This window comes from Ruditapes philippinarum, unplaced genomic scaffold, assembly GCF_026571515.1.
Source record: "Ruditapes philippinarum isolate M1 unplaced genomic scaffold, ASM2657151v2 ctg7632_1_1_1_1, whole genome shotgun sequence".
Lineage (NCBI taxonomy): Eukaryota > Metazoa > Mollusca > Bivalvia > Venerida > Veneridae > Ruditapes > Ruditapes philippinarum.
The window spans coordinates 38,620-56,692 of NW_026866409.1; the positions used below are offsets into that span (position 1 = coordinate 38,620).

Here is an 18,073-nt window from a genome sequence, read left to right on the forward strand (position 1 = left end):
ATGCCTGCCTAGCTCAATGAGAGAGCATTAGATAAGTAATCAAGGAGTCACTTGCTTGGTCCTCAGACAAAGTAAATTTCTCTTTGAAAATAGATCTCTCATCGCTTATTCAAATATCATATGAGATAAACAGGGGTCACTTGCTAAGACATTTGCTACTTAACTATCAAGGAAATCCGGTTAGGTAGATCGAAAGCCGAAATAAGACCAAAACATTTGTTATAGAACGCCAAATTTATGTTTCGCCCATTGTTTTCTTATTAGGGCACACACATTCTGTTACTCGTGGGACCATACGCCACTTTTCATGTACTTGCTGAAAAGAGTCACATTGCCATGCCTCCAGATAACACATCAGCGAATGTTTCAAAATTCAAATTTTTCTACTTCATGCTAAAGGTTGAATTATCCTTGAGGAGGTGCTTGGGGCTGTGGACGGTAGTTTGCACTATCCAGTACCATCCATAAACATGCTCAATAAAACCAAGTCTGCAACATTTTCAATTTTACTGTTTATTGGAAGTTCTTAGGGATTGTATTTTTTCCTTATTCACACCTGCAACTTATGCCAGACTTGCATTGTTTAGAATAAATATGCTCAAAATCGTACAAGCAGATAGAATGAAAAACGAAAGCTTTAAGAATACACAATATGGCACACTTACGCTCGGTTCGATTACTAGTATGTCTATTTTTTGGACAGCAGTGATATATGCAAGCTTCTAACAACGTCCTCCATGCAAAATTCAGTATTCAAACAAAAATGTTGTGAAATTATACTAGTGAAACTTAAAATTCTAAACATCCATAGACAAGTTCATAAGACGGTAATCAAAGGATCTTCAATGTAACCATTGCGCCACTCCATGAAAAACAGTGAATGGACCCAAGTAAAATAATTCGTGTAGCCTTAGTATGAAAATTATGTTGAACTAAATAGTTAAAAAAATATATAGGGTTATGAAGACTTAATATCAGAAAAAAGCCACCAAAGGAGAAATCTTAAGTCAGGCAACACATCCTTAAGGGTTGATATTCAGTATTCACGAAATAATACTAGAACCACCCAACGGGAAAAGAAGTCAAAAAAAGAAACTAAAACTATGCAACACAGCAATGTTATTGTGCTGAACGATTTTCAATGATCAAAAATATAACATCCCAGATTGATCAAACTGCCAGCAGCTGATGCATCATTGTTGCCATCTACACAGTCAGTGCTCAGTCTGATTTTGAAACACTCCCAAAGTACTGACATTTAAAATCTTATTTCTGCTGAATAGTGAGACAACACATAGCATAGCTAATGGATCTAAAGGAAACAGCTACTATGTACTTATAAATGTAAATTACAACTAAATGCTGGTCGGTAACCGTTGCTTTGTGTGAAAATTGTTGCTTTTAAAATCGACTTTTGTAAAGAATGTATTAGTGTATAATTTCAAGATGTATGTATTCCTGTGACAAGTATTGATAGCTTAAACATGTTTTAAATATCTGGATGTTTTGTGTGCAGTAACATTTACAACTTTTGCTAAACTTATTCATATATGATTGCCAATTTTATAAATGACAATACTTCTTACCTTTGTCAAATTTAAATATGATGATGTGTTTTTATATCAAATTTCACAACTTCACTCTCACAAAATGCATCACAGATACATCATGGTTCTTGATTAATATATAAGTGTGTCTTTTGATGTTTTAATGCACTTTTTCTTAATTGTAATTATGATGCAAAATTTCTTTACCTTTATCAAAGGCACATTATGCCTCAAAAACAAATAACTTTAATAAAGGTTTATTAAGAGAATGTTAGATGTTTGTAACCTTAATAAAATAGCTATAAATCTAAAATACTTTGTAGTAAATGTAGCAAAATGAAAGCAAAGTAGTATTTTAACTTCCTTCCATACAAAATACTAATTCACAACAACTATACTTATTGCCAAAATGTAGCAGATAAAATAGTTCAGGTGACTGGCCAGTGAGTAACGATATGGATAACATAAAACTATATACCAAACTTTTAAAAAAAAATCTTAGAGAAAGGAAGATAAAAGCTTTTTTGAGGCATAATGGGCCTTTAAGAAAAACATAATCAATGACAGGTGTTATAAACATGTAACAAAATTCATAAAATTACAATTTTTTTTGTAGAAAGGACGTAATAAAAAACTGTTTCTGCCCGTAAGAGTACGTTGTATAAGCATCATGATGTGTTCAGGTTTTAAGTTCATTTTATCTAGTGCTACTCGAATCGCGACAATTTCAATTAAAGCACACTTACATCTATTTAATGTTACAAAGATGAAACAAAAGTTACCAAAATACAAGTATGTTGTTTTTATACATTTTTGTGTGAATTAATTATGATAAATAAAACATTTAAATGATGTTTTTTCTTAATTGATTAAAGAATTTTATATACTTAAATTTGAAAAATACTTGTATTTGCTAAACAGCCTTTTTTTTAAACATAAAATAAACATCTTTTTGAGTACACATATACAAGATATACACTATAGATAAACACAGTATAAATACATAACGTCATTAAAACTGATGTATTTTAGTAAGGACCATACTAACTTGACCAACAATAGGGAGTACAGCTTTCCAAACTTTTTTATTCAAAAATATTCAGTAAGAATTTTGTAGATTTCACAAAAATATCTGCAATAAACGTGTTTTACCAAAATATGACTATGCTAGGTACATTGATAACATAATTTATTGATAATAATTATCAGAAAATGACAAAACATGACTATTAAACAATAAAAAGTAAAAGCATGTTCTATTAGCACTTTTTAATTTTGAAAGTGTTTTATCGGACCCATTTTTTAACTCTATCCCTCTGCAATACATTATCTTGTAATGATTTTTATGCCAAAGTAATAAAGCTTTAATCAGCTTAAACAACTCTAGCACAAATCTACTTTGTGTCAAAAAGATATACTAAAAGGCAACAAAATGCAAAAACTGTGTTTTTTTACCTGTTAAATTTTTGGTTAATTGTGATAATCTTAAAGGTTGCTATGACATGATGTTTCTTTTCTTCTTAAATGTATTACATATTTATATATCTTACCACAAAATTCAATTGATATATGGTTATTGCACTAAAATTGTAACATAAGGGCAAGTTTTGGGAGCTTATTAATTTTGATCACGCTTTCTTGGGTTTTTTTTTTACCCCACCCACTTTTGAAGCTGTACTCTTTTGTTATAAATGCATCAGGTAATGAATTTTTATGCTTAACGTATCAAAAAAAAGGTTCAAATGATAAAGAACATACAATTAAAACACAATTTCCTATACATTAAACTGAAATTATAAAGTAAAGGCAAGTTTTGGGGACATTGTAATTTTAATTTTTTTTTTCGGTAATTTTACCCCACCCACTTTTGAAGATCTACTCTTACGGCATAAATGCCCAGAAAATGATTTTTTTATGCTTAACTTGTCTAGCTATATTAAATTTATAAAGTACAGACACTTTCAATGCATTTTTGTTTATATTGTGTAAATACGGAAAAACGAAAGTCATCATATTGTCAAAAAATGCTATTTTTTAACACTTTTTTGGTAAGTTGATAGTGATAATTTTAAAGTTTGTCATATAATTGTCATTTTTGCTTAATTATGACATAAATTAGCCATATTTTATCTGATATTGTGCAATTGAAACTACTTTGTACAAAATTCGTATGTAAAAAAATCAAGAAACAAAAATTATATGGTATTTTGCAATTTATGGCGGCCATATTGGCGGCCATCTTGAATTTTTGTACTTTTGCCCGGGCTGCGTAACTTAAGAAATGGGTTTTTAGAAACTATAAACAATATACTTTATAATGGCAATGTTTCTTTTGGTGATACGGTAAATTGCAATAAAACCCTACCATCTCTTGGACTATATATCTTTAGATGTTTTTACAAAAATTGCTCGCACTCTAAGAATTACCTTTTCCCCCTTAATAAGCCATTGAAGAATAAAGAATATCAAGGGCACACGCATCATTAAGCAGCATAAAACAAAAGATAATCTATGAGGGGAATGATCTTATATAAGCTATATAACTGTCCAAATGCTTTTAAAATTGTAACAGCATATGGTTCTTTATTTTTGGGAAAAAATCAAAATTCGCGATTCTGCCTAATTATTTGAAACCCAAAGGCTTTACCCGTGTGACATCAAGTTCCGATTAGGGAAACGCACATCTGACAAGAAACGATTACTTCTCAAGATTAAATAGAGCTAACCTTTTCCGTATGGCTGAGATTAAAGACTACTTTACGAGAAAGACGTGGTTATGACTCCATTAAGAAATGGGCTAGCGGATCGATTCAACATGCGCGTTTAATGTACATCCGGTGGGGATCGTTTATGTCAGACTTGATCTTTATTTCACCCATAAAATGTTGGATCTTTAACACTAAGCGTGTTTTATAAAGACAAACATGTCGAATTTGATGTAATTTATTCTTTATATAAAAGCTACATCATTCGACTTTCATTCTAATTCCAAGATTAAGCCAGACTGTTGCATATTCAAAACCGATTATATCAAAAATGCATATTCCGTCGTTTGAAAGGTTCCGTAGTTAAATAAAGGACAAAAAGTCAACATTTTTCGTGTTTGGATTCAAAGGCATTAACAAATGTTACATGTTTTACATCTTAACCAAACATTTTCAGCTACAGGGATCTCGAGTATTTCAGTTGTTTACAATGTTGTAAATTTTTGACAAAATAATCCACAACATAATGTTAAATGACTATAGTTTTAAGTATTATACAAACGTGTACTTGTTATATGAAACTGCATTGTTTTGTGTGTGTGTGTGTGCTGTTTTTTTTCTTTTTCATTCATTTCTTTAACAAGTTTCTGTTATCACTTACTGTTTTAATGTTTAAGTAATTTAATTTTCAAAACAAAGATTCTGAATTTAGCAATTATCTTATATTTTTCAAGGTTTGTTCTTCATTATGAAATATTTGGATAATAAGTTAACAAATTTGCCGATATTTCTGAATTTTAGTTATATCTTATTGTTTAATTCGGTTCAAATGTGCATGGACGGTGGCCTACACTGTCAACCACGAACATACTCAGTTATACCAAATAATATGATAAACAGAATCAACAAGGAATGGCAGCGTTCAATGAACGCAACCCTACACGAACCAGCAACAAGAACTAAGCCATCGATTTGTTTTGCCTCGTTAAACCTGAAATGTTCACTGAAATAGGGTAATAATCTGCATTATTTTAACTTGTTTTATTCAGATGAGCAGAGATGTATAAGTGGCATACCGTTACAAGTATTATTACCACAAACATCACAATATATCACCTATGAGGGTTCCTTAACACAACCACAATGTCAAGAAACTGTAACATGGGTTATTTTTAACAAACCAATATATATAACTGAACGTCAAGTGAGTTATCTATGTGTTATAGAAAATTAAAAGTTCATTGTTACGGAACTAAGTATTGGTATGTTTCTAAAATCAAAATTTTATCGGTATGTTTCTAAACTCAAAATTTCACAATTACCATGATGAAATATTCAAATCTGGAAAAAACTTTGATCCTTCTGAAGCAATTTTCTTGCATAGCAGACTGGCGTTCCCGTGAGTTTTACCCATGCCGGAAATTTCATTTGGCATGGGGGTGCCTGATGAGACGCGTGCCAAACACAACGTCATTTTAAAGCACTTTATGAATGAACCGCGTTAAAATGACGTCGTTTTAGAAGGGAAATATGTGCTTAGGATGACGTCATGTCGCCGTTGTTATTTAAGTTGTAAGTTCATACGCTATTGTTAGAAAAAAGTTATGAATGAAATGACTTTAATTTCCATGAAAATATATCAAATTGAGGTAAACCATTTTAAATATGAAATAATATGGCAGAATATGCAAGAAAAAATATCTGACATATGTTTGCGGTTCGGACCGGAATATTCGTCTCTCGGGAACCCGCCAAATGTGCCGTTCCCCTCGGGACGGATATTCCTGTCCAAACCGTAACATATCACAGATATTATTAATCACAACGAAATTACATGAAAATTGAAGACTTTGTTTGAGTGAGTCTGTCAATGAGCGATTATGAAAAAGTGCAACATACCTCACACCCCTATCACCGGCTTGACCGGTACTCAATTTTCAGCACTTAAAACTGCTGGAATCATTAAACCCGAAGGTCAAAAAATATAACAAAACTTTAGTGAGGTATGAGGTAACTTTTCACAGTTACCACACAGCACTTGACACCTACTGTTGTAAAGTTTAAAAGTCTGGAAAAATTGTGATCCCTCGGAAACATTAATCACAACAAAATAACATGAAAATTGCAGACTCGGTTTGATTGAAATAGAGAAAAACAGAATCCCTAAAGAAAGCACAACATGGAAAATTGTAAATTGTTGCAGGCTCGGTTTGATTGCGCCTGTTCATGGACGGTACTGGAAAGTGCAAGTTTACCGTCCACCCCCCCTTAGCACCTGCTTAAGCAAAATTCAACATTTAAAACCCCCAAAATTTTGGTAAATTTTTTTAAATTTTAAAAAAACACCCGGTAGATTTTCATACGGCGGTTTTTAATGGAACCTTAGGGAACCCTTAAATGTAAACCCAGTATTTTCATTCCATAAAAGGGGGCCCGTATGGCCCCAAGAAAAAAGAATTTGTGGGGCCCTAAACGAAAAAAAACCCAAAGGGGGGCCCGGGAAAAAAGGGAATTTTTCAAAAGGGTTTATCTGGAAATGTTTTTAAACCCGGTTTGCTATGGGGTTTTGGGACGGTAACTTGCATTTCCCAAAGTACCGTTCATAAACAGGCTCAAGCAAATGTTTTTCAGTTTTATAGTTTTGGTCGTTTTTTAGGGATTCCGTTTTTCTCTTTTTTAGTATGGAACATTTTTATCTGTTTCACCTGCAATATATATAATAATAATTATGCAACAATGAATTTTAATATCAATTCTTTAAAAGAGTACAACATTGACAAAGAGACTTTTCCTTTTTCATGTTATATCTATAAAATCATTATAATGAAACTACCGTATACCTCAAAGGAAGCTGAGCCTTATGTTACTTAACAACCTTAATGTGTATATTTTATAACTGTATGACCCAATACACGAATAAGTATTGTTTCTATGTTCCAGCTTCTTCTACTGCGCAATATAAATAAAGAGAGCGGAAAACATTTACTGCTTTTTGGAAATATCCGTCCGTCACAACCTGTCAACAACCGATTGGTGCGAACTAATATAAGCTACAAGCCTAGGGTAAACTACTTTTCTTTTTAATATGTATCTTCTTTTATAAAGTGCAATGGTTATTCAACACAAGTTACTTAATAAAAGACCATAACGTTTTGAAAAAAAAAAATTTAAATATTTTTTTCTTAAAATAAGATAAAGTGACTGTTAAGGGTTAGATATCTGCCTAATCAGCAAAGTGTTTTATTAATTGATTGTTTGCATCACTTATATATTAACATCAGGCTCCTTTGAAAACAACATCAAAATGTGGTCGCATTTTTATAAAAGTGTTGTATTTTTTGTTGGTATTTTTTTTTTGGGGGGGGGGGGTGGAAGGTGTTTTTATTATTATTATTATTATTATCATCATCATCATCATATGAAAAGGTATAATTAATCATATGTCAAACCAGAAGATATTTTTCAATTTTCCAGACTAAAGCGTGTTCTATGGCAAAAGAAGTATTCTATGAAGGTAAATATATATCAGTATTAATTTTGCAGCGTAGTTAATGTTTTATTAATTTTATATCTAGGTTTGACAACAATATTGTAAGCCTAAATTACATTTATTTAGATACCATATTGCCTCATCTTAGTTAGTGATGATTAAAGTATACTTATATTATTTCATTTAAGTTAAGATAAACAATTACATAAGCGGTATGTTCCTTTTTTTCGACTGTCACAATAAGAATTGCTCGTCCTTATAGTCCTACTTCCTTTATCTTAAAAGAAAAAGTATTCATGTCACCAAAGAGTATACATGTATTTTAGCACAACCATATATGTTAATTTTATTTTTTATTTTACGGTATGGTATGACTTTGTCCTTTAAATAGCTTTAATCTTCCCCCGCCTACCACGTTTCCAATGCTACAGTGTTATGCTACTTTAAGGTATTTTAATACTGCTCAATTATGACTATTTCATAGTAAACTAAATTGTCATCTTTATAAATGTTTTCATATTGTACTATCATTTAATTCTTTTCAGTTTAAAATTACAATAAAACCCAGGAAAGGGAAGATGAAAACTATTTGTGTTGGAAAAGAGCCGCCATTTTAAATGTTGATATGTAGGCAATACAGATTCGCTTTTCTTACTGAAAACCGGATTTCCTACGAAAAATTGGAATAAAATTTCTCGAACTGTCAAGCGAGAAAATCAATTGTCGACGAAAATTATCTTACTGGGGAAAGTGGCCAAAGACTCTGAATGCGATGCTTCTGAAACTTGCCAGCAATAAATGGAGGAGTTAACTAGTACCTCTCCCTTCATTGAATAAAGTTTGAATAACTTAAAGTAAAACCTTAAAAAAGCATAAAGGTTGTCTGCGGGCCAAAGATTTTGTTAGCTTAAAATAGTCCTTGATTAAATGAATACAATTAAATATGTCATCTGCCAAAATTCTTGGAAACCAAATTGAACCTAGAGATAATGCAACATGTTCTATTAACTTTATGATGATTTATGTAAATGAGATTGCATGTTATGAATACATTGTATAGCAATATATTTATGAAAACAGTTCATATTAGCTTATATAAATATATTGATACCTTTAAAGCAATAGTGTTCAGTATTAAGATGAATGTGTTTTTTACACTTTAGAAATATATTAAAATGCCTATATTAATGTTTTCATATACATTGTAGGACTAATGTAGTCTTGAAAGGAAATATGTTCATTATATAAAACATAAAAGTTATTTTTTGTTGTTGTTGTTTCTTTTAAATGCATTTAGCATTGTATGTTTACCATAGTTAATTCTGTTTAGTTGAAGTGAAAACATTATTGATTTAAGTCTGCTTATAAAGAAAGCTTGTACCGTATTTAAACCACTCCTGAGTCCGTTTCCTGCCACAAAACAGTACTTGTGTAATATAAGAACATGGTAGTCAGCCCGTTATAGCTCGAACTCACTATCCTTTGGTGAGGGAAGAGAACCAGATCCCTTAACTACGAGTTTAATGTTTTTGTTACCCGTTAAGACATCAGATAAATTAAAAAATCCAAAATGTGCTTACTGAAATGTGTATCCTACTCATTTCCTTTAATTACAGCACACAATACGCTAAGGCAATTGAGTCTAAAATGCTATCATTTTATTTTTACATTTTTTTTTAATTTTTCAAAAGAGTTACTCAATAGCCATTTAGCCGAACCATATTTTACCTTTTTTCGTTTGCGTATTGTTAATTAGTATAGTTATAGTGATTTAGTATTATACAACAAATTAGAACTCATGTTTGCCTTTTCCAGAGAAATGAAAAGTATTGATTATCATGCATAATGTTATTTTAACACATATATACTTAAAAATGCTCGATTGTGTTTCTTCTGTTAATTTGCATCGTTTAATATCTCTAACAGAACAAGTCACAATACCAATTTGATATAGATGACTATAAATATAATACCTAAATAAATGTTCTGATCAATATTGCAGCTATTCTTAAATTTGTATCTACAACAATATGTATATTTCATTAATTTCTTTAAACAAAATCAACATTGAAAACACATAACGTCTTACAAGAGAACATTATAACCTGATTGATACCAGTTTTGGCACCATTTGTTTACTCAGACTGGAATTGCAAATTAGCTCTTTATTACAAATGACTACATGAAGTTGTCGAAGATTGTTCAAAGTAAACATGAGCTGCCTTTTTTTAATCTTAGCATCAGATAAATTGTTTGCAGAAGCTTATACATTTATTATTTTTATCCACAGATAGGAGAAAAACATGGTTAGTCATTTGTTATTTGACAATACAGGATAAAAAGAAGAGATGTTCTTAATTATCACAATATGACTCATATAACTGGAATCGCAAACCTGGTCAGAGTCCTAGACAGCAAACTATATCGAATTTTACTTTGTAAGCGATAATCTATTTTCATTTCAATAAATAACCTTATAAATGCACTTATTTCAAAATTTCGAAGAAAATAAAATAAGACAGTTACTTCTCTTTGAGACAACATTGCTTTAATGTAAAATTGGTAAATATCAGGTAGTGTTTTGTACCAATTAAGATTAGAGTTATTTTCGAATGAACATCTTGGTTTACATGTAATAAATACCATATTTATGTTGTAAATTGTTTCCCCTACAACAAAATATTTCCCAAGTATTTAACAACTGTAAAGAAGGGGATTTATCAGCTCTTTGCAAGTTTTCTGATAAAGAGTCATTTACTATGATCATACATCTGAATGTCACTTAAATCAGTTGTTATTATAATTGTATGTTTTTGGTATTGATTATGTATGAACTCATCTGAGACAGTTTTTTATACTTAACATCAAAACTCTCATAAGCGCTTATCCATTCATATCAAAAGTCAATTTTTGAACAGTACGTATTTTGTTTCACAACCTTCAAGTACATATAAATATGAACACATATTCACCTTTTCATATTTTGCACGCACACTTGATGAAAAGTCTGTCTTCACTGATCTTAGGAATCTGTAAAAAAGAATGAAAATAAAATATTAAAGTAAATATCAACATAGGAGAGCAACGTTCACAAATCTTAGCCCTAACAATATCCAATAAAAATGGCAGATATACAAGACATATAGAAGTGATGTGGGGCATTGCCTAAGAATGGTTTGAAACACTACGGGTAGCTGAAACACTACGGGTTTATGAAATGTCAATTATAGAGCCTCCCACTGGGCCATTTATCTGCAATCAAAAGAGAAACGCGTAGTCTCCGACTATAAATTAGTCTAATACTAAACATGAGGTATATTTCAATATACTTGAGTTATGGCCTCTTTTAGAAAGGGACTTGCATTTGTCATCCGTAAGTGCAATGACAGTACTTAATAGGTCATTCATAAATGCAATAATAACATATTTATATACTGTTTGTTTAATTATCTTTTTGAACACTGATATATCGTCATTCTTGAGGTTCAGGCGTTGCATAATCGATACAAAAGGAGATACATTCCAATTATAGAATTAAAAGATAATATATATATATATATATAAAAACGACCGCACAAAAAAGTACATCTTGATAAATATATCTTATATTTAAAAAACATTGTTTCTATTGTGATAAATTAATGTCGTGATTGAATTGGTGTTTCGAAGAGTTTAATCGTCCTAACTTTTATAACAAGACATAATATAACATCTTTAAAAACTTGATGGAGATTTTTAACATTTAGTTAACGGTATGACAATAGATGAGTGTATGTTTGTAAAATAAAAGTCCTGAATAATGTGAGATTTAGAAGAGACGCCTCGTATAAAAACATCTTTGTTTAAACATATACAAATGTACATGTAGATTTTATATGTGTAGATTTTCATTGCATGTTCATTCATTTCCAAGTACATTAATTCATACAGAGGAGTTTTTATAAGATTAAATGCACAAACATACAAGATACAAATATGAAGTTCAAGCTTTTCTTATTTCTTTTGAACCCTGGGAAATAATAATGCTCAATGTCTCAAATAATTTAGATATAAATTACTGTATTCTAGTAATAAATTTGGCTGAAGAGGGAGGGGTTCAGTCTACGCCATTGTTAAGGGGCATAGTTTTGTTAATATTACTAAAAAGGGAGAAAATAACTGATGCCATTCTGTGCAAGAACTTACCTTAAGTAAATGATTTAGTTTACAAAGCAATGGCTCGTGAAAATGTTTTTTTATCAACACCAATGTCAAAGTAATGTAATGTGTTCTTGCCGATAAAGGCAGGTAAAAGTGATTTACAGCTGTTTCAAATTTTAAAGCAATAAACAATGCCAACGGTTTATGTAAACGCCAGTGTGGCTTGGGGTATTCTTAAAAGGGGTAAATATAAAGTTTTGATTAAGTTTAGTGATGCTAAACTACGCCGAACTATGTCGAACACTTGCGTACGCAAGGCATATCGTTCAACAAGTAAGTTTTACAATTTTACAAAATGTCATATATACATGCCTACGTCTGAAAAGTGAAATGTATTATTTTCTTTGTAATTCAAGTTTAAAATCTGCATGTTGAACTTTCTATATTCGGCATATTTTTCTCGAATATATTGATTTGCGTTGTTTATACTGATGTTTGTTAACAAACAGTCAGTTATAAAGTTATGATATGATAACAAAATCATTGAAACTACTGTAAGCTACATCCGAAGGCTGGTTTTAATTATTTATGGAAACAGTCATTTACTTTCAACACAAGATATAAGTCCAAGGTATATAATACATTCAACGCATAGATACGTATGTCCATAAAATAATTGTTATAGACAAAATTATTTTGCCTGGGCTGTCAGCTGGTAAAAAAATCTGAATCGAAATCTTTTAAGGGTATTTCTGTTTTTGTGTAAATGTTTTCTTTCTTTTTTTCTTGTAAAATTGAAATAAAATATCTCAAATTTGTTACAATAAATCAAATACTGGGTTTTATTATCAACAAATTGTTTCATGGTGTTTTCATATCTATTTTCCCAGCTTTATAAGACATAAACTATTAATTTGCTATACATACAATGCAAACATTAATGTGTTTTCAAAAGTTAGAAAAAAAATCTTCAGTACCAGATTAAAGTATCATGAAAACAAAACGCAAGTTTGAACTATCTGGAATAGCATTTTTACTTCGTTTTAATTGACAATGAAATAAATATATGCCCTCCTTAAAGATAATTTGCAATTTTGTCCTTGAATTTCACAGCCATTTGAAAAATCAATGGTAGATCTACACTAATTGGCTTACGTTTAACACCATAGCTGGTAACTCATATTCAGGAGAAAATGAGTCAGGAACTCATGTGAGAAAAACGTTGTCTTTTATGTCCTATACATTGAAATAAGCTAGCACTGTAAGAATTTAGCTCCTTATTTAATTCCTGATTGCCTTTGATGTCATGTAACTACAATAGATTACAGTGTCAACTGGGTACATTAGGATACAGTTTATAGAATAAATTTGTGAAAATGTTTTTTAAGTAAACTGTAAATAAAAGAAGCGTGTAATATTCTCGTTCACTCTTCTGTTTAAGCAGATTTATTAGTCTTCACATTGACTGAAGGGTAACTCTATAATAGTGACATTGAACATTGACACAACTTCATTTCATTTCACGTTCAAAAAATTTATTAAACATACATGCCACTAGCCCATACGTAAATTACAGAATACTATGAAATTACAATCAATTATCGCATTCAAAAAAATTAAAACCTTTGTTAATATGAACATTGAATGTATATATGCATTTAACAATTCGATCATAATACATGTATAATATGTCAACGACGACCAAAAAGTATTTTTTTTTCGTTTTTAAATGAAAATGTGTTGTTGGCTTTATTTCGAAAACCCCAACAGGTGAGATCGTAAAAACCCGACTTTAACGGCTTAACTGGGAAAGAAGATTTAAGTCCCCTACATAACTATTTCAGGAAAGGAACAGATACCTGAGTACAACCATCGATATTTCGTAAGCTTGCTTGATAGCTTCCTTACATGAAAGTACCCACCAAAGTACCTGTCGGGATTTGAACCCACGGCGGTAAGGGACAAATGATTTGAAGTCAACGAACTTAACCACCTGGCCACAGACGCCCTCGTTTTCATAATCTGGAATTTCATGTAATATCATGATACGGTACTTACATATTTTTAATGATGTACACCGCTTTTAAAATATTCCCTGTAGATCTTAGTCCTTTGTTAATTTTGAAGAACAAAATAGATTAATTTGATTCACTGTTTATCATTTCATCATAACTTAGATATATCTTCTTAGAATCAGGATGAATAATTAAGTTAACAGCTTATCAAACAAGTCGAACGGTAGCAGTGGTATCAAAAGTATATTTCACTGTAACGTTTGTCAAATACTAAATAATCAATTACGAATCATGGCGTCGGTTTTTAAACTTTTGTTGATTGTGCTGTAAAGAATATTTTTAATATTTAAGTTAATGAAATAATTAAATAAAAGTCTAGCAAAGTTATATACATATATAAACATCCTCTAAAACCATTATTTTAAAGTTATAATACTCATGTTTGCTTTTTTCAAGAAGAACAAATGTATTCGTTTCTGGGGCCAATTCCATGGATATATTTCTCGTATTCAAAAATTAACCTGCTAAATGCCGTATGAAGAAAAAAAATCATTTAATTGATTAAAAATTGCTGAAGTAACTATTTCATGTTCAAAATCTAGCAGTTCTTGAATAATGTTTTGTATAAGAAACATTGTGAAAAACTATATTATAAGTATATTATACGATATGATAAAAAAGTATATTAAACGATATGATACAATTATATCATGAAAATCATATCATGAACGTTTTAAGATACACAAGACATGATAATGTTTGACTTTTTTATGGTGACTATCAAATATCTTTGATCAAATAACAACCCTCTAGAGGAGTAAAGTGTATAATTATCTATACACAAATATTATGTGACTTACATATAATTGTCCTTATATCGTAAATTTAAAAGATAAACAAATTGAGTTAAAACAATCACTATTTTCACTAAACACAAATATTTATATTCATTTACAGGTTAAAGGATAATTACATTCTTAATACAAGTAAACAAGGTTAAACGAATCTGATTAGACGTTAGGCATGAATTTGTTGAAACTAATGAGTAAAGATTGCTTTGTCAACAACTAGGTTTACCTTCAACTCAACCAAACATGTTTCCATTCTGCCGCATATGTTCAAATATGTTCCTGTATAATATTTACCAACGAACTATAGCAAGAAATTTAATTATTCACCATTGAAGCCAACAAATCAAAGTTAACATTTGTTACATAAATGACAAACTCATACAATGTTTACATGATTTCTTTTAGCTTTTGTTTTGTCCGATTAGTTTGGTAACAGAGATGATTATTTTGTTAACTTTAATTAAAGAAAAACTCGCAATGTGCATGTACAAAATTAATACTTACAAATGAGGTACTGCATTACAAGCTATATGTGAAATTCTAATCCACTTTGTACTTTAAATCAATCAAACTTGACATTTATCAGGTGTTTTTATTTCTATAATATCTTTTCATAATTAATGGCATAAAAACTAAAATTACTTTTACTACTGTACTTCTAAATCAAACATATTTTAATTCCAGTAATAATAATAATGTAATTACTTTCTATACATAAGACTACAGTATAAAAATTTGGCATGAATCTTTAAGCATATTATATTTTATGTGCCTTTAGATAAATGGAAATCTAACCAATACAGGGAATGATGTAACACTGTTCGTGGAGGAGGTGCTCATTCCTCACCTTAATGTGACATCAGGACCACTTCAGTATAACTATCACTTGCACCAGATGAAGCTACATTTTGGACATGACGAAACTAGTGGATCCGAACATACCATTAATGGTCTTTCATTTCCAGCAGAGGTAAGCCTAATTTTGAGAGTTCTTTTCGTCATTATCTTTTCGAAACATATTCATCAGATACTAAAAAGCAGCGTTACTTTTGGTTTATACAGATATACAGAATTTGTTTTAGTTCGATTGTGTAGAAAGCTTATAGACACCTCGAATCTGTTCATGGAACCAACCAGTTCAGCAATACTTGTAAAATTTCCTGCTCAAGGAAACAACGGCTTGCCCCTGATGGGCATTGAACTCACACGGATAGCAATCCTCATATAATTAGTCAGCTGCCTGCGTTAACCACATAGCCAGTTGGCAACCTTTCAGTTTCAAAAGAAAACAAGTTTACGTATTATATATGTTTTTTCCAAAAGTCTTGAATGTTTAAGGCATTATTGTGGTGCTGAAGTGTGATTGTTTAGCTTTGCTTTTTTATGGTTTATTCTATTCTTAAATGTGTTGGTTGTTTACTTGCAGTTGCAGATAATCGCATTTAACGCTAATTTATATCTAAATTACTCACACGCATTGTCTTCCCCGAACGGTTTGGCTGCGTTTTCAATTTTTCTTGAGGTATGTATTAATAGTTTTAAACCATGGCTAAATTAATGCATTTGTAGAAAAATGTTATAATTATAAATTATCATATATCAGTTAAGATGTATTTTAAGATTGGCAAGTTTGTTGCTCGGCGTTTGAATTTAGCAAATTAATGAAAGTGCCTTTGAATTTAAAACATGATAAATAGCTCACTGTAGTTCTATGTATCACTTTTTCTGAGCATATTATTAAAGTTTACATCTAAAATCACTGGCACTTTTTTCTGTAAATATTAATAGTTATTCAAACGATTTGAACTATCCAAGGAGCACATTCAATTGCCCACACATGACCATTTGTCATACTATTCAAAGCTTGAAATTGTGTCTAAACATGATTTATCAAATGTTTCTAACCAACGCATTCTAAAACAATGTTTGATCATATTGAACACACATTCTTCATACATTTCACAAATGTTTACTTAAACCAAGTGATAGGGAATAATTTAATTGTGATATTCAAAAGGGAAATTATAGCTTGTTTAATTTATTAAAATTGATGGAATACAATAATATAATATAATTAATATATTTATTTACATTCCCTTGAAAATTGCAACTTCGCCATCGGCGTTCATTGCTTAATTAATAGAAAATGATTTTTCTATTCATTTCCATTTGCATTGCTAAAAAGTCGATTTTAAAGAACAAAACATATGTTCTTGACTGTTACGATATTCTTATATGAAGAAGTTTTAAGTTAAGGTTTCAATTAGCATTTCTAATTCATATGGCATCAAATAAACTATCGATTACTTCCCTACCATGACATTGATCGTTTTAAGAACTTTGTTTTTATATATATTAAGAACGGTTTTGGGGAATAAAAATTAAATTAAATAAAAAGGGCTCAAGTTTTATTTTTCCCAGTGGGGGTAGAAATTAAAAAAAAAGGGTTTTGGATGAGAAGGTAGTTTTTTCCTAATGGGATATATTATTTATACGGGGTGGGAGAAAAACCAAACGAAGCTTTTCACAATGATCATTTGATCCCTTTAAAAGGGAAAATTTCCGTAAAAAGGTAATTTCATATCCCGAGGGTTTTATAAAACCATGGTTTTTAAATTTTTTCCCGGGGGAAAGGGTTTTCATGGGTTTTTTTCTAAAGATTTTATTTGTTTTACCTGTGGGGAAAAAATTTCTGAAAAAAAGGGTTTTTTTAAACCTGAGTTTTTTAAATTTAAAACCCAATTAAAAATGTTGTATAAAATTTTTCAAAAATTTTGGTGTATGGTTAAGTGAGTGCTTGTCAGTTTAATGATGTATTACTACGTCGTATTTTGTCTCTGCTTAATGCGCTGTTTTGCAATGTTGTAAAGTTCATATTTGACGTTACTAATCTGACCTTGCTGAAATTAAATTAATAATAGCTGTTGACCTTATGGTGATCTATGAACGATCCAGTGTCCAGAAATGTTGATATGGCTATTTTATCTTCTGCAAATTATATTACATAACGCCTAATTTTGATTTATTCGATATAAGTTATATATTCAATGTATCATAAGCCTCATGTAAATAGAAATATGTAAGCATCAGTTCGGGGAAAAAACAAATCATGTTTACACTTGTGAATTAAAAATTGATATTATACATCTTTAGATGTTTTTACAAAAATTGCTCGCACTCTAAGACTTGCCTTTTTCCCCTAATTTTGCCAAATTTTAAGAATTTAAGGGAAAAACAAGGGCAAAAGGCCCTCATTAAACAGCTTTAAAAAAAAAAATAATTTTATGGGGGGGAAAAAGAATTTTTTTTAAGCTATAATAACTGC

At 30.5% G+C, this 18,073-nt stretch overlaps 1 protein-coding gene and 1 long non-coding RNA gene across 2 annotated transcripts; both read left to right on the forward strand.

Moving 5' to 3' along the window:
* The first annotated feature begins 5,305 nt into the window (after window positions 1-5,305).
* LOC132732400 (uncharacterized) lies at window positions 5,306-7,766 on the forward strand. Its single transcript, XR_009626030.1, has 3 exons — window positions 5,306-5,456; window positions 7,193-7,315; window positions 7,727-7,766. It is a non-coding gene; the product is annotated as an uncharacterized LOC132732400 (long non-coding RNA).
* A 4,307-nt stretch (window positions 7,767-12,073) lies between these two features.
* Window positions 12,074-16,270, forward strand: LOC132732401 (carbonic anhydrase-related protein 10-like; the record flags this gene model as incomplete). Its single annotated transcript, XM_060718817.1, has 3 exons — window positions 12,074-12,215; window positions 15,552-15,718; window positions 16,175-16,270. Coding segments are annotated over exons 1-3 (405 nt in total), but the record flags the coding sequence as incomplete, so codon positions are not given.
* Between the last annotated feature and the right edge of the window lie 1,803 nt (window positions 16,271-18,073).